This window comes from Zonotrichia leucophrys, chromosome 1A (assembly GCF_028769735.1).
Source record: "Zonotrichia leucophrys gambelii isolate GWCS_2022_RI chromosome 1A, RI_Zleu_2.0, whole genome shotgun sequence".
Classification (NCBI taxonomy): domain Eukaryota; kingdom Metazoa; phylum Chordata; class Aves; order Passeriformes; family Passerellidae; genus Zonotrichia; species Zonotrichia leucophrys.
Window position 1 is genome coordinate 50,491,088 of NC_088170.1, and position 18,207 is coordinate 50,509,294.

General features: G+C 38.5%; 1 protein-coding gene across 1 annotated transcript in view; it reads right to left on the reverse strand.

The window, feature by feature from the left end:
* Positions 1–1,835: 1,835 nt before the first annotated feature.
* SLC13A1 (solute carrier family 13 member 1) overlaps positions 1,836–18,207 on the reverse strand; it is a 45,900-nt gene continuing 29,528 nt past the window's right edge. Inside the window, exons 6-17 of the mRNA XM_064702736.1 lie at positions 17,833–17,890; positions 17,677–17,743; positions 17,023–17,183; positions 15,306–15,425; positions 14,012–14,110; positions 13,821–13,922; positions 7,938–8,041; positions 6,010–6,119; positions 5,196–5,357; positions 2,878–3,015; positions 2,602–2,777; positions 1,836–1,912 (exon numbers count right to left, since the gene is read on the reverse strand). Coding sequence (XP_064558806.1) covers positions 2,634–2,777; positions 2,878–3,015; positions 5,196–5,357; positions 6,010–6,119; positions 7,938–8,041; positions 13,821–13,922; positions 14,012–14,110; positions 15,306–15,425; positions 17,023–17,183; positions 17,677–17,743; positions 17,833–17,890 — 1,265 coding nt within the window. The 3' untranslated portion in view covers positions 1,836–1,912; positions 2,602–2,633. The remainder of the gene's footprint in view (positions 1,913–2,601; positions 2,778–2,877; positions 3,016–5,195; positions 5,358–6,009; positions 6,120–7,937; positions 8,042–13,820; positions 13,923–14,011; positions 14,111–15,305; positions 15,426–17,022; positions 17,184–17,676; positions 17,744–17,832; positions 17,891–18,207) is intronic.

Genomic DNA, 18,207 nt, shown 5'->3' on the forward strand with positions numbered 1-18,207 from the left:
TAGGGAAATTCTGTGGTCTGAATTATGATGGTTCAGACATGACAGGCCTTTGTTGTCATACTGATTTTATGAATAATACAGAAAGTAAAGAAAATGAACAGCTGAAAATCAACCAGCACAAACAGCTTCAGCTTTACTGAAAACTGTATCACTTCTTATGGTTGATAGCTTCTCAAGAGTACTCTTAACTGGTGCAAAATGGTTATTTTCTTCCATGAAGATATGCAACTTGAAGAGAGAATACCGGTGTCAAAGCCTGATTTAAAGGAGAAGTGCATTCATGGACCTGTAGACCTCACTGTCATACTCAAGGCTGAGGTTATAACCAATTGTAGCCAATTCTGTTTTGGGAAAGTTAATAAAAGTCGGGGGCAGTTCAGAAGAAGTTAACAGATATCCTTTGGCTAAACAGCAGTTGCCACATGATTGTAAGGCTTTGCAGATCAGACCTGTGGAGATTAAAAATACAACATCCAGTGGGAGTGGTGAACATAAAGCCACAAAGAGGACTGTCTTCCCTATTTCATGGTCCATTAAAAAGTAAAAGGACCCCACTTTTACTAACAGAAAAGTATCAATCCCAAATAAAAGGGAGAATAATGAGTCTGTTAACCTGAAATAAATATGTTTGCTTATTTGTTTAAAGGTAAAATATTTCACCACAAAGCCAGTAAAGCACTGGAGAACATTGGTCAGGGAAATCGTGCAAGTTGAGTTTCATGTTGGAGAGTTTCAAGATGACTAGACAAATCCCTGAGCAACCTGGTCTGAACAGAATAATAACTTTGCTTTGAGCAAGACTGGATGCTTCTGAGATCCCTTCCACTTGAAATACTGTGATTCACTGTTTCCACTGCTCTTGAATAATTGGAAAATTACTGACAAAATTGGAAAGTGATACCTTAAATTAAGTAAGAGCACTCTTTGCTGGTCTTCCTCTCTGTGCCTTCAGGACCAAAGGTCAGAACAAGCCATGAGCTCCTGCACTGCACATGCTCATGGTAAAATACCATATGATATATTCCAGGATTTGTATCTTGGATTAGTTACTTGTATCAGCATTTCCCTCGGGTACCTGACTTCATTTAGCCAAGCATTGTATATCTGTACTGATGATCATTACTACAGGGGATCAATAAGCAAAGCATTATTTTTATAGTGGCAGCTCCTGGTTGCCCCAGTGATGGTCACTGTCCTATTTTGCCACTGCATAAAAAAATTGTGACAGCAGCCTCAATCAGGCTTAAAAGCATGGTGTCATGCACCAATACTTACTTCAATACTTACACAGAATCATTAATTAAGAAAAAGTGCTTTTTTAATAATTCACTGCAGCTGAACCTGCAACTTATAGTTACAGGTAACAAGCTACATATACAAGGTTATACACTGCATTCTGGCATTGCAGAAGTCATGACTGACATCTCTAAATATGCAGTACCAAAAACAAATGTAAACCCTTAATCAAAAACCAACAGCATTTTTTGGTTGTTGTTAGGAAAATGGACAGAATCTTTAAAAGACAGATTGATGTTTACAACTATCATTTGGATGCCCCAAGGCATGATCCAATCTAAATACACGCAGCTTTCATTCAGACTACATTCAGACTACATGCTCTTTACAAATTATTACAGATCTTCACAATCGGTAAAGATATAGTCTTTATGGTGAAAAATATGTAACAACCAAGAACATCATTATTTGGGGATATCTTTGAACTCCAACTTACATTCTGACCATATTACACTATTTTGTTTAGACAATTACAATATTTACACAGTATAGTAACCTTAAACTGCCACCTGTCCTGCAGATATCATGAGCCTCCTGGTGAAGATTCACTTGGTTGACAGATTGACTGTTAAATCTTCAGCGCTGTCTTATGGTTTCATTCCTCAAGGAGATATATCTACTTTTGGCAAAGAGATACGATGATAACTTGTACAGATCAACTCAGATCAATCAACATTCTCTATACAGAGAAATATATATTTTTTTCTTTTACAAAAGCAACAATGTATTTTAGTGAAATCCTGGGAGGATGTAGCATAAATATTTGCTTAAGTATGCATTCTCCTTCCAGGTTACAAGGTGCTTAATAGATAAAGTGCTGTGAAGCGGTCATGCTGCTCTTCTCCATTTTTTGTGCATTTTTGACTGGTCTGTAAACTATGGGTTCAAGACAGTCCCCTCCCTGATCTTTTGTTCGTGATCAACACTGTTTTAAACAAAGCTTGAATCTAGAAAACAGAAAACCAACAAGCTCTCTGACAACTCCCAAAAAAGTAATAACAAGGATTTTTATTTGAAATAATAAATTCTAAATTTCGTTATTCTGCTACCCTGAGAATGGGGGCAAATTGCCCGTGATAATGGCTATGCACATTTATTTTTTCCTTCATAACATGAAGATATAAAAATTCAGACTAGCTGAACTAGATTAGAAACCTGATCTAACTATGATCTTTAGAAAGTCTAGCACTCTTCCTGATTAGACTCTCAGACTGGATCATCAGTCTCTAGGACTGTGAAATACAGCATTCATAGTAATGTAGATCCTTATAATTGTGGTGACTGAAAGCATTTTAAGTGACTCACCACATGTGAGAAAATAAAAGGAAACTTCTTTTTTACAGCCCAGTGCCATTTGTAGATGGGATGCTGGGTACCCAACTTGGGTAAGTATAGAGATCAAATATAGGCACTATCCATGTCATGATCCCAAGCATAACTACAGCAACTCCGATGATGTTAATGCCCAAGCCAGCTTTCACCTAAAGAAAAGGAAAAGGAAAGCAGAAACATACATCAAGACAATGAATAAAAATTTTTGAATGCCAAAAATCCCCTTTAGGACTTTTGCTTAAAACTCACCATGTCCATAATAGTTAAATGACCATATGAAAACACGATGGCATTGGCTGGGTTTGCTACAGGAAGCAGGAATGCAAAGGAAGTACACAAGGTAGCAGGTATCAAAATGAAGAGTGGGTTCACATGAATGGCTTCAGCCTACCAAAAAATGAAAGAGAGTACAGCTGTCACGGGATGCATTTGCCAAATTAAATACAGAAATATAAACTTCCTATATTAACACAAGTGAAATCTGAATTGAACTACCAGTTTAAATAGTGAGAAAACACCTTTTTTGGTAAATTGTTTTTTAAGAACATTGCACAGGCATGAAAAGCAAAACCACTGCAAGATGATAAAGCTGAATTTATATATGATACATTACTGATGATTTGGATGAAGGGATTGCGTGTACTCTCAGTAAAGGTGTGAATGACACTACATTGGGGGGTGTTGTTCTGCTGGAGAGTAGGAGGGCTCTGCAGAGGATCTGGACAGACTGGATTGATAAGGTTTAACAAGACTAAATGCTAGGTCCTGCCCTAGGGTCACAACAATTGCAGGCAGTTCCACAGGCTGGGGGCAGGCTGCAAAGGTGCCTGGTGGAAAAGGACGTGGCTGTGTTGGTTGATGGGACATGAACATGATCCAGTGTGTGCCCAGGTGGCCAAGAAGGCCATTGCCATCCTGGCCTGTATCAGCAACAGTGTGGCCAGCAGGACCAGGCAGTGTTTGTCCCCCTGTACTCAGCACTGTTGCGGCCACACTTTGAGTGCTGTGTCCAGCTCTGGACCTCTCACTACAAGAAAGACGTTGAGGGGCTGGAGCGTGTCCAGAGGAAGGCAATGGAGCTGGGGAAGGGCTGGGAGCACAAGTCCTTATAAAGAGCAGCTGAAGGGGCTGAGGGTGGTCAGCCTGGGGACAGGCATCTCAGGAAAGACCTTATCACTCTCTACAACTCCCTGAAAGGAGGACTCAGTCTCTTCTCCCAGACAATAGCGATAGGACAAGGAAATGGCCTTAAACTGCACCAAGGGAGGTTCAGGTTGGACATTGGGAAGAATTTCTTTAGTGAAAGGGTTGTTAAACATTGGAATGGACTTCCCGTGGAGGTGGTGGAGTCATCATCTGTGGAAGTGTCCAAAAAACAATTGGATGGAGCACTTAGTGTCATGGTTATTTGACAAATGGTCATCAGTGAAAGATTGAACATGATGCTCTCACAAATCTTTTCCAACCGAATTGATTCTGTAATTCTTGGAAAAGAGGACTAACAATTCTCTCAAAGAAAAAGGCATTAGTATTTGTCAAGGCTGGCCAGGAGGAAAAGCTACAGACAAGAAGACAAGTTTTGAAGAAGAAAGAATCAGATGTTTTGATAAAGATGATGAGAAGAAAGAACATAATTGATCTAAGGACAGAAGAAATGTGAATTACAAAGCACATCTATTAGCCCTCTCTTCTCTTTGTGACAACCTGGAGTGTTAACCATTTTTGCAGAAGATGCAGTCTGGAAGAAACCCTAAGAGAACTGTCCTTTTAAGAGCTTCAAATATTCACAAATAGTAAAGACAGCATCAATTTTCACATGTTGAACTATACTGGAGTTTTCTGAGGTAATTTCCTTCACAGTGGCTTGTATGTTTTGGATTTGTGCTGAACACAGTGTTGACAATATTTTCTCCTGGCTGAGCAGTACTTACACAGAGCAAAGGCCTTTCCTATTTTTCTCACTGCCAGAGTGATGAGAGGCTGGGGTGGAATTGGCAGGAGGCATAGGACAGCTGACCCCAGCTGACCAAGGGATATTCCTTACCGTATGGCATCATCCTCAGCGTATAAAGCAGGGGGAGTTTGGTGTGGTGGCATTTCTTACCTCGAGTTACTGTCATGTGTGATGGGGCCCTGCTCTCCTGGAGATGGCTGAACAGCAGCCTGCCCAGGGGAAGCAGTGAATTAACTACTTGTTTTGCTTTGTTTACACATGGGGCTTTTGCTTTCCCTGTTAAATTGTCTTCATCTGAACCCACGAATTTTCTAGCTTTTCCCCTTCTAATTCTGTCCAGGACCCCTCTGGTGTGGGAGTGAGTGAGCAGCTGCCTATGGCTTGATTGCCATCTGGGTTTAATCCATAAAATGAACTTTTTCCTAATTTTACTAATTTTTCAGCATCTCCTGGTAAAAACACCTAAAGCAACCAAATATACAATGCACAATACAGGACAGCAAAAGACCTGAAGTATTTTACTGAGACTTTTTAAAACCACTTCTTTGAGCAGCCGCATTACTACATAGGTGATAGAGTAGATTCTGATTAAAAATAAGCTTGTTATACTCACCAAAGGAGATAGTATGGGCAAAAAGATCGTAATGGTAGCTGGATTGCTAGCTACTTCTGTTACTGTAGTGACAATAAGGCAGGATATCAGGATAATCAGCCACAAGGGTAATGATCCTAGAGGTGTCAATTTACTTGCTACCCACTCAGAAAGTTTTGAAACCTGCATTAGGAATGTGACAACATGATTATGTTTAGCAAGTCACTGAAAGGAAAATTTTTTAAATGATATATAAACAGAACTTATCTGCTAATAGTGAAGTATTTAGGTAAAAGAGAAAAATCTGAAATATTTTCTATATTTCTACCATGTGTTTTTAAGACTTTTTTTCTAATTCAATGGTGCTCTATAGGAGCCCAGGCAAACTATATTCCATTTATTTATATTTGCATCTCTGAGATGGTTAGAGGAGTCTTAATCAGAAAATGGTAGTACGAGTATATTAGGCTTCATAACCAGAGTCTAAGTCCAAAGCTGCTTGATTTACTGGAGTAACCATCAGGCTCCACATGGAAGTTATCTCAGTGACATTAAAGATTTGGAAACAGTGTGTTGTCACAACCCCTGCCCCCATCAGATCTGCATTAAATAAGAAACAGTAGTCATCACTGTGCATAGTTTTGAAAAACATAGGAAACTTCTTTTTCTCTAAACCTGCTTTCTGAATATCTTGAATATTCATCACATTTATCCTGTTCAATGTTGCTACAGAATAACTTGCTAAAACAAGAGAATAACTGTGAATTCACTGCATGTCTGAATTGCTCTTGATTGGGTCACATTATTTGTTCAGTACTTCTATAAATTGCATTACCTCGCAGCCGTCTGCCAGTGCAAACCCGCCACCAACAAGAATAGCTATTTCCCAGGGCATGCATGACTGAAATTCCTTCCAAGTAATCAGTGGAATGTAACCAGAAACAGCTAGAGGAAAAAAAAATAATATATATATAACCCCCCAACCAACATTTAAAAACATATTGTCAAGCTCTTGAAATAATCTCCCTGAGGAAGTACTTGGGAAAAATTCAAAGACAAAAAGCTCATCATTGTAACAGGAACAAGGTCTCTGACCGAAACAACCTGCACTTCCTGGTACAGATCTTTGACAGGGGAAAACTGTCATGGCATGGAAACATTAGAGCTGTGATGGTTACTGCCAGTGGAGCACTGGTCCCTTTCCCCTCCTTCCCATGTGGAAGAGAGGTGTAGGATACCAATTGGTTTTATTTATTCAGTAAAACTTCACTATTCAGGCAGATTGCTGAGCCAATGCTGTTTCACTTAGACTCATTTAGGTTCTGACCTTCTGTCCTGGATTGCCAAGCAAATTGTATTCTATTTGCCATCTGTATGGCAGTTGTCTTCTGTTAAGTGGGCAGTTTTCCTTATCTCTTCCGCAATCACTCCTCCCTCTGGGAAGACATCTGCTGATAACAGGCTACTGATTGTCACTGCGTGACTGATAAGAGCTGCAGCATCCCCGTTGTGAGATGCTACACCCAGAGGGAGGAGCCAAGCATTCCTATCTGGATATAATCTTTGTAGTAGGAATCCTTGTAAAATATATGTATTGTGTAAGTGGCTGTGCCCCAATCCTAGTTGTTCTAAATGAGCTACAGCTGTGATGTACTTAATTGGACTGCAGCTGTAGCTAATGAAGATAACTGGGATAAAAGGGGCTGGGCTTTCTGGTCAGGCAGAGCCTTGGAGGAGCCTTGGCAAAGTAGCAAGACAACACTGCTGAGAAGACCTGCTCATAAGGTATGGGACTCTAGAAATAATATAGCAGCAATATGAATACAATAATCTTGAGGTTCTGGAACACCAGCATAGCCTCTCCACTGGACTTCCCAGAGGAACAGCTGCCTCTTCCACTTGGTCTTCAGAGGAAGACTACACCTTTCCACAGGATCGCTGCTCTAACAGAACCACACCTGACACTCCAGGAGGACTGCAGCCACAATTCCAATTGGATTGCTACCAACACCCTGACCAACTGGGTGTCAGGTTGTATTCTGACTCTTGTCAGTGTGGTTTTAGTTTACCGCATTGTTTATTTTCTGGATTTTTAAAATTTTCTTGCCTAATAAAGAACTGTTATTCCTGCTTCCATATGTTTGCCTGAGAGCCCCGCTTAATTTCAAATTTACAACCATTCAGAGAGAGAGGGTTTACATTTTCCATTTCAGGGGAGGCACCTGCCTTCAATAGCACACACCTGTTTTTCCAAACCAAGACACCCTCCGTTCTCTGGGAACCCCTAGATCCCGTTGTTTTCAGCAGCACAACTAAATGCTTAAAGAGGATGAGCCAGAGGCATGCTTTAAACAAAAAAATCCATTTTGAAGAGGAAAAATTACATGATAATGAATAATGTACTATTTTGGGTTTTATAGGGTACCCTAATCAAGCAGTAACATTTTCAAAACATGAGCCTAGCCCTGCTCCATGCAGCCCATTTCAAAGCCCATTGCAGTGAGTGGGCAGGAGGTTTCCATTGGTGTCCATGGGTACAGGTAACACTTTCCTGCACAGCACTGGCTCCTGCCGCTCACATTGTATAATTGTTGGCACTGACTTCCAGGTCAGAGATGCTTTACCCCCCAGTGCTTTATACCCTCTATTATGACTTCAGCATTAGTATTTAACTACATTCCTCTAACCAGTGCAATAAATTACATTTACAGTAGCATCTTAGATACCTTATTATAGTAAAATCAACATCAAATTATACTCAACTGTTTTCTCCATTTGATGTCCTATGCAATGTTTTTGCTGGAATAATAAAGAACAGGAGGCCTATCACTAAGGCAGCTGTTGAATCCGTAATATAGCTTTTATATCTATGGAAAAATCAACAACAAAAAAAAACCAGATAAATATATATAGTCAGGAGAAGGAGGGGAGGAGAGAGGAAGAGGATAGAGTAGCAGGAAAGCCCACAGTCTGCTATGGACTGACCATAACCCTCTATTCCTCATCCCTTGCACCATTAGGAGTGGTGGAAAGAAGCAGAGGAGTCAGGTTGAGCCTGGAAAAATAGGATCAGGGGAAGCAGAGGAGTCAGGTTGAGCCTGGAAAAATAGGATCAGGGGAAAGAGCTTTAGTTTCTATCTTTGTTTCTCACCATCCAACTCCATTTTTAACTTGCAGTTAAATTAATTTTTCCCATATCAAGTCTGCCCATAGTGGTAACTGATAAGCAATCATTTATCCCTATTTTTATCCTGACCCAAAAGCTTTTTGACCTTATTTTATCCCCTTTCCTGTTGAGGAGAGGAAGTGACAAAGTCGTTGGGTGGGTACCTGGCAGACAATCAAGGTCAGCTCCTTTGATCTATAGAAATTATTGGTGGAGGCCCTATAAATTCATAAATAACCATCTCAAGTAAGCATGTGTTATTTTGCCATACAGAAATTAGCTGGTGGAGGGGGATATTCAGAAGTAACTGATGCTTAGATAACTAGCTTTCACAGTTTAATGATAAATTTAATAATTTTAATATGCGCTGCAATAGATTCTGTTTAAGAGGCCTTAAAGAACACAGTGCATACCAACAAGGGGGATTTTCTAGCTGAGGAAGGGCAACAGAACATTATTGTCATCCTCCTATGGCTGTTGTTAGTAGGGTCACAGTCACAAGGGTTGTGTTTGTTTTGGTCATTTCCAGTACCTAAGAACTGTTTGCACTACTGTGTCTTAAACTGCTTCAATATCCTAACTTGTAAAGAGTAGCACCAAGATCAGGCAAGGTGCCAAGCTGAGCTGTAAGTCCATTTTAACACATACAAGTCTGTTAACCAATGTTAGCTGATGACATATCCCAGCCTTATTTCAGTCAAGATGGCCATTAAAATGAATAGAAATTTTACTGAAGAAAGCTAAGCAAACATTTTCTTAACCTTGTTATTTCTTTCTATTTTCTGCAAGTTCTTCTGTAAGATTTTCTGAAGCAACACACCAATATATTTGTTCTCTCAGCCTCAGACCATATGCTTTCTAAATATTCAGCTACAGTAGGTCCAATAATAACTTCCCATCAGATCTTCCCAGCAGCTTAATGTTTTGTACTGAACCAGAGCTTCTCACTGAAAGCAAAAACCAATTCTCTCAGTGATACACTGCAAATATCTAGTCCTTTGATTTGTTAGGTGAAATTCAAACAAAACCTTATTATGTGAACCTGACTTACACCAAAACCAGCATAATTTTAGCTAACACTGTCACAAAATGAAGATGCCCTAGAAGTTGAAGTGATTCTCTCATATTTTTTGTCTCCTGCTTCCTAGACTCTGCCTGCATAGAAAATACATTTTAAAAAAAAGTTACTATATTTTTCTGGTTTCTTAAGGCAGGAGGTTCTGCCTGTATATCATCTTTAGCCTAGGACCAGATGCACCAGGTCTAGAGATATAAAATCTCTTCCTCTTGGATCCTGTCCTACATTCTTCTAAGGCTTGCTAGAAGTTTTGAAGGAAAGTGAGATCTAGATACAGAAACAATCCATGCTGTCACTTTCCTCTAGGCAGCTCCATTTTCATATAATGGTTGAGTTTGAAAGGGGCCTCAGGAGGTTGTTTGGGCCAACCCCCTCTGCTCAGGCAGGGTCACTCTGAGCCAGCTGCCCAGGACTATGTTCAGACAGTTTTTTAATATCTCCAAAGATGGAAAATCAAAAACCTCTCTGGATCACTATCACAGGTGAAAAACATCTCCTGATGTTCAGGAGGTAACCTGTAAGTTTAATTTTGTGCCCATTGGCTCTCATCCTGTCACTGAGCCCCACTGAGAAGAGCCTGACTCTTTCCTCTTTGCTCTCTCTCCTGTAGTTTTAAACATTGTCAAGGCGAGCCTGCAGCCCCCTTCCTGCAGGGATTGTTCCTCTCCAGGTGCAGGACTCTGCACTTACTCTAGCTGAACTAGGGAGTGCAACTTTTTGCTCACAAACCCAGTATTCCTGATGCATTCTCAAAAAACCTGCTTGAGACACACACAACACCCTACCACCAGTCAAATTATTATGAGGACACACATGATGTCATTTCAAACAGAAGATTTTCAATCATTATCAAATTTTGAGATAAACGTTTTTTAAAGCCTATTTATCCAAGTTGTAATACAACTGCACATACAACATCTATCTGCTTATGGGACTGCAAATCTGATTGTGCTATAAGGAAGCAAAAAACCTGTTGATTCAAGAGATCTCACTCCAGCTGAGATTATAGTAGAGAACATGGCTGTGGACAGAAATACATAGTGGTCTTGTATTAGAAGTAAAGAAAGCAATAAATCATGAAGAAAGCAATACAGTACATCCAGGCAATAATCTGTGGAAGAGTGAGGGAAGCCTACCTTGCCTACATCAGCTGTAATCAGCTGCAGCTCAGTGTTGAACTTTCTGTTTCTTATGAGGATCATAAACCCAAAGGCCAAAGGCCAACCTGGAACTGCTCTAATTGAAGCTAATACCCGGCAGCCTGGAATCAGACCAGGACAGAGAAGGAAACTGCTGTAGCAGAAATGATGTGTGATCATGTGCTGTCAACAGATGGGGAGGAAGCAGGCATTTTTACCCTGTGCTGTTCTCTGTAGTGTTATACAATATTTATTAAAACATCCTGCCGTCTGCTCACAGAAGGAGATAACGGGTGCAAGGCAGAACCACAAAGGAAGGATTAGACTTTAATAAATATACATTTTTTTCTTAAAAAAACGAACTGGTAGAAGTAATGTATTTTTGAAAGGCATCTGATAAAACTGGAAATAATGGGCTCTACTCAATACTGCTACAGCAGAAGTGTGGATTAAAAACTTGCTGACAGTACAAAAAGTAGCTCTTAAGAGGTATGAAGTTAGCATAAATAAATAGTGGTATTCCTGCTGGGATTTCAAAAGTATCAGTGTTTGCATATTAAAGGGATACTCAGTAACATGATGGTGCACACAAATGTCTGATGACATGGGTGGTGACAGTGATGGGAAATTTTCTTTGAAACAAAGATTTAAGTATTTAATTTAGTTCATCAAGCAAAGCTTATAAGGCGATATAATCACAAGATACATATACTTTTAAAGCACAGAAGATTTTTTTTAAACCAATAGAGAAAGACAAAAATAGATATCTGGAAGCATATTCCGACAGAAGGCAGTATGTTAGCTTGTCTTTTTCAGTTTGACAACAGACATGACTATCAAGGAAATTAGCAAATTCCAAAATTTGACGAACCTGGGCTTTGCCACCCTAATATCAAGCCTGGTTTCTTTCTGGAAATTCAGGTTCTGATAAAGTAAATTCCTACTAGGTTTAACACACAGAACAGTGTAACTCTTTTGGTCTTCAGCATGCTAGAATGAAGGATCAGACAGCCCTTTCTGGTTTAAGAACCTGAGGGTGGCGCAATTCCCACCTAATAGGATGCCCTCACTAGTCTCAGAGCAACATTGTGGCTTTTCATACGGTAAAAACTCTTTTCAGGTGGCAGAACTTCCCTTAGGCCTTCTTGAGACTGTGGGATAAAACCTTATGGAAAACAAGCACTATCTGATTTCTGTAAGGGGGAGAATATTTCCTTATAGGTGTTTCCTGTAACATAAACTTAAAGAAGACATGCACATCCCTATCTCTGTACCTAAGTCCAAAGCACTGAGCAATTTTATATGCTCACTCTTAGGGAACAAGTGTGTAAGAGATGTAATCTGCAGTTCAGTGCACTGCTACAAGCCTCTTGGACATCAGTGTCAGAAATACAGTTCCTAAGATCTGAGGGGTTTTCCCCTCCCATTTCTTTGTTGTTGCTCTTGTTTGGTTTGGGTTTTACTTCTAAGAACATGCCTTGCTCACATGTACCTATGCCAACCTTATGCCCCACTCCTTTATTTTCCCTGAAAAGTTTTGTTGCTCAGAAAGTTTTAACCTAATTTACTGTTTTTGTGCCTGTTAATACAATTGATAAATTAAAGCTATCTAGATATAGTCAGGGTATAAATAGTAAGAAATGCTTTCTTTCCTCTTAAAGTTCATAAGGAAAGCTTTGTTTCTCTTCAGGTTAGCTCACCCAAATTACAACATAATTTGGCCTAGTGTGCTATGACACATGCTTGCAGTTCCTTCCAAGGGCAACATTAGAGGGAATCCACAAATAACATCCCTGTGTAGAACCTGTAACCCTGCTCATTTTTGAGAATGTTCTGTTTTTCTCTACCAATGAACAAAATCCTCAGACAATGATAACCAGCTTCAAATAGGAATATGTAGCTCTCTGGATGAAAAAAAGTCATTTGAACCCTAAGTCAAATATTTGAAAGGTATTTTACATTGCCTTGTATTTCAGTTTAATATGTAGCTCTTTAGAAAATGCTGGGTAAGCTGTGGGTGTTAATAGGAAGAAGGAAGAAAAGCCAACCCAGCCTGATTGCTTGGCTAGCTGATAATTTAATTAGGTCACCACTCCAATACCCTTTCAAGAGTGTAGTGTTTCATATGAGACAGTGATCATCAGCTCTGCTGTTGTTATAAGAGAAAAACAAATGTTCCTTTTCAATTTTTTCCTGATGATTAAAAGTAAATAATTTTAAACTAATCTTAGTTTTTAATGGACTTTTTAATGGTATGGTTTTTTTGCTAAATAATTTTGTGTTACAGTTTAAATGTTCAAAGTGCTACAATTATTCCTTGTGACACTACCTCCCAGACATTATGGAAGAGCACTGGGAAGGTGTGTAAGTGGTGGAAACATACTTAAAGAGAGAAGGCATGAGGTATGTGTGTTCACGTGTCATTTATCACAAACACACAGGAAAACAAAATGGAAAATTACCCTTCTAGTCTAGAGTTGGTCTTTGGGATAACTAGTAATGAATGTTAAACCCATAAGGACTTAAACAGCATTAAGTCCCACTTCTCCCAATCCTGCAACTACTTCCCACCACTCCATGGCAAAACTTGAAACTTTATCACAGAAAAACAGAACTGAAATTACAGTAATTGCAGCAAGAGAAAAGGAGATATCATATAAGTAATATAAGTTCCTGTAAGACTGATTACTTAGGGAAAGAAATCCAGATGATCCTGGAAAAGTTGCAGCAGAAAACAAAAAAACCCCTACAATAGTTCTTGACTTTTTGGTATTCAGCTAAACTATGACTTTAAGGGAGTTATGTATGAATGCACAGTAATTTATATCATTAATTTCAGCTGTCAAAGCAGAGGATGTTGGCCTGTATGCATATAAGTGTGCTGTCACTAAGGGAAGTAGATCAAAAAATCCTAACCAGATCTATTCTTTGAATTTCACACTGGAAGTGAGGTACTTTGGCATGAAAGTACCTTTGGCATTCTCCCCCACCATATTAAGCCAAAAATCTTGTACCAATCCCTCTTAGGAGGCACTTTAATTTATCCTATAACAGGTTTTACACATTTCAACTATTGCTCACATATATATGTGAAGTTGCTGGAGTTTATCTTCTGTATGCACTACAAAGGTTTGCAACAAGTTTGGCCTGGCAAATTTCTGAAATATTGAAAGTATTTTAATTTTTGAAAATTGGTTAGAAAAGAAGGTATATAGTTAAGGTACAGTACAGTTCTTTTCGGTTTATTAAAAGAGACCACTTACTTTGGGAAAAGTGAAGACCATCCTGGGATGAAGCCAGGATCTCTGGTGAACCACAGGAGGGTCATTAGAATGAACAGGACAAGTGTAACAATTTCTGGGTAGCTATAGCAGAAGTAGAATGAATTATAAATTTTCCTGAATTGACATTTAGATTTACCTGCTCTTGTTTGCAGATTTATAGTTTGAAATACCTAATTGGTCCAAGTTTCTTGTACTCCTCCTGAATCACCTGTGATGAGGCCTCTTCTCTAGCTGTTTTCTTCTTGCCACACTTGAACATGTTTTTTAAACTGGAATATAAAGCAGCAATATTGAATGATGAGATATTAGTGTATAAAGAAAAAACTGTCCAGCCTTTCCAGTTACCAATAGCACTTGAAAAATGCATATTTGTCACTTTACAATGCAGTATCTCCCATTTAGTTATTACACACCAAACTGAGCATATTGGAATTAATTGACAAAGCCCAGTGGGAAACTGACAGAGGCAGCAACAAAATGCATTCTCTTATTGACCAACTCATTTGGCCAGGAAGGATGAAACTTTAACCATGTGAACTAATTTAAAGAATTAAATACATAACTCTCTTTAATGGGAGTCTCTTTAAATCTATGGCTTTGCTTTACTTTGTTTTTGAATGAAAAGGTTTTTCTCACATGAGCAGATTACATATTGATCAGCAGGGTATTTGCTACAAGCCAGGTTTTCATTCTTGGATAAGTCTCTTATACAAAGTTAAAAAGAACATTATCAAAACAATCAAGAAAAATGAAACTATAAATGTTCACATACAGAGTGGTAAGCACAGGATGATTCTGTCTGCTTAAAACTAGTCTCACTTTTCATGTCTTGCACCACAAGTGGCCATGTAATTTTGGAAGATTGGTGTCCCACCTGTCTCTCCAGTGAACTCATGGAGAAAAAGGCTTTGAAGGACCATCCCAAAAGACATATTGTCCTCTCCAAAACCATAAAAGCCCAAGCTGTGTGGAGAAACAGAAACCCTACCATACCACCAGATATAGATTTAAGAAAAGCAGAAGTTTCTTACCTCACATTTACAAATACAGCCATCTAGTTTATAACAGACATTGTTCAAGTATTCAAACAAATTCAAACTCCAGTAAAGGATGCATTCCTATGACTCTTCCAGTTAAAAAAAAAAGCATATGATTTCAGTATTCTTTTGTCTTGCACTGACTAATGACTCTGTGTGTATATTATAAAGAAGTGAGTCCATTTGTGGTGTGGACTTTTCACATTGGACTGAATAGTCTAGGATTCTTATTTTAGAAAATTTTTGTCCATCTGGAGATTGAGCCATATAAATCAAGGTCACAAAATCACTGTTGCTGCATTTTCTTCCTATTGAGCCTAAGGAAAAGGCTCAATATATATTAAGCTAAGATGCAATATTTATTCCTGGTAAAAAAAAATATTTATATCAATAACCTTTATTTCTATTGATTATACTGTTCACTTACTCAAACCCAAGGAAAAGCCACTGGAGCCAGAGCCAGGAGAGCAGCAGAATAACAACTGCAATGGGGATGGAAAGGACAAACCAGGATCCAAAATTGATGCACTGGCAACCTGGGTAACGTCTGGATGAAAGCAAAAAAAAAGTTTAGTTCACCTTTGCAAAGGAATGAAGACTTGTGAGAATTACCAGAAAGCACTTCTGTGGGAGAATATTTCTGGCTGGCAGCAGACTTCAGCATGAGGTGGTCTGTGGTATCCACTTGCCTCACCCTCCCATCCTCTTCCTGGTCATCATGACCACTACAGGAACTGGCTGTGCCAGTTATTTGGGCAATGGATCAGCAACAGGTCTGGGGATCCGACACAGACTGAGGTGTGTCTAAAGTGAGTTCAGTAGGCAAGGGAGGGCCATACACAGCCTAAGGGCTGTTAGGACTATAAAGAAACAGAACTTGAAAGAAAGGAATTTTTTGAGATGAGAATTTAGTGCAAGAAAATATACTCAAATGAAAAAGCTCCAATGGATGTAGAAGACAACAGTGGAAGCAACACTGAAACTTCTTTTGTTTAGTTTTGTACTTGTACTATGTAAGTTGTACAGGGATGAATATTTGTGTAAGTATTTCTAGTAATCTGAAAATTGAAGTTAGGTATTCTTCATCTCCAAAGCAAATATCCCTCAGGTAGAATGGATGATCAGTTTAAATGTTTTTTAAAAATAATCTATTACATAGCTCTGGTTGGATTATCTGCTATTGTTGGATTATCTACTACAGGTCTTGCCTGAAGCAAGAATGGGAAAGACACACTGATTTATTTTATAGACCTATTTCCTCTGGAAAATCTACAAGTGTGATTGATTTTAACAATCCTCTTTCTACAGTGATTTAGTGCCAATAACAGTAAACTCTTTGCAGGCAAACTCTAAAAACGCTATCAATAACTGGTATTCAACAGTTTTGTCATGTGCAATACAAACCAGTGGGTGGAGGACAAAAAAGAATTTTGCTTTATTTCAGAATTCAAGTAGGACTATTACTGACAATGGTAGGTTTGCAGAAGAAAAAAAATGATCAGCAAGAACTATTAGATTCCAAGGGGTTTAGAACTAAATTTGCCAATTTTCTTTTCAAAGTAGTTCTACTTAAGAAAGAAAATGAATATTAGAAAATGCTTTGGAAAACTTAAAACATTGTTCCATTGAATGCAAAGTTTCAGACTGCCTTGAAATTATTTGCTTTTTTTGTTGATTAATGGACCCAGATTTCTAATTTCAGCAGTGCTTAGCCTCTTGAAAGTCTCCTGATGCTCTTTGCTAAGAAGTCTGAACTTATTTCCTGCTGTACTTAAAAATTAATAACAGATCTTTAGATAGTGATTGTTCTGTTCATGCCAAATATTGCTTTCCTTCTAAGAAAAATCTATCTTTTTCCATGCAGCTACTGAAATTGTAATGTACTACTTAACCAAACAATGGTCATCTTGTTGCATGTGTTGGAAGGTCACTTACAGACTTTCCCAGTGTAAGGCAAATACAAACCTGCAATTTCATTTTATCTCAGTTAAAAAAAAAAAATAAGGAAAAGCAATAGAATCAAATAATATCAAAGCAAAGTGCAAGGTTTCTAATGTGTTTTAGGGGAGCCATGTGAGAGCTTAAGAAAGAAAGTTAAACTTCTGGACTAAGAAGAGTACAAATAATGTAATATAGTCTCTTACGAATTGAAGTGCTCAGTAAAAATCAGATTAGTCGATGTTCCTGTGATTGTGGTCAGTCCTCCAATGGTAGCAGAATAGGCCACACATAAACACATCACTTTGAAAATCCCACTGTATTTGTCCTTTCTGCTTTTTCTCTCTGCTTCAGCAGGTGGTAGGTTCTGCTTAGAAAATATATACACTAATTAATGTATAAGAAGGGCTCATCATCAGGCACAAAAATAGAATTTGAGGATATGTCAGAAGAGCCAGACAATTTACTGGCAGCATAGTTGTCTACAGTGTGTCTTAGTTCACAGTAATACTGGTAATGCAATTATTCATGTAAAGGAAAAGGAGGCAGAGTCAAATCCTGAAGTCCCTTCCCTGATCTTAGTCTTTACAGAACTGCCTTTGTACAGGCTGATACATATACACACACCTGATATAGACTTTGTACTCTGGTGAGGTTGCTTTAACTTGTGTGAAATGGGAGGCCCAAACCAGTAATGAAATGGCTATACAAGCAAAGTGTGTACATGTGTCTGACTACATGTATATTTCTTATTCACATGTAACCAACTTCATTACAACCTGTGCCATTTTAGGTATAGCATAGAAGTGCAATTTAGGTTAAAACTAAGCTTCACTGCATAATAAAAATACTTTAAGTACCTGTTCATTTCCTTTTTCATTTTCCTTTTCAACTGTGCATACAGTACTACCCACATTGTTGTTATATCTGGAAAAACAAAGGCATGCATTGTAGCAAACAGATATTCTATTTAGATGAATTCTTAGAACAGAATTTACTAAATCATTAACAATTACCCATTTACTGGTTTTTCTTTCTCTTTCCAATCTGGGCTTTCATGTTCTCCTATATTTTCTGTAAGACAGTGATGCAAAGACAGAAAAGCATTTAAGGGAGTAAAACTGGAAAGGCTCCATCAACATCTCATCCCATGCACTTACTTCACATCATCCCATCAATACATTTGCAAGCACCAATCTCAGGAACAGTTGATTTGTGCCCTACTCCTTCATGACTTCTGTTCCTCAGAATCTGAATCTTCTCATGAGGAGAAATATTCCTAATTTACAATCTAACTGTGAAGGCAATCAGTTTAGATTCAGTAGCCGTTCCAACATTACCCTATAGCTTGAAGAGCTCTTTTCCTGTGCTAACATTTAAGCCTTAGCATT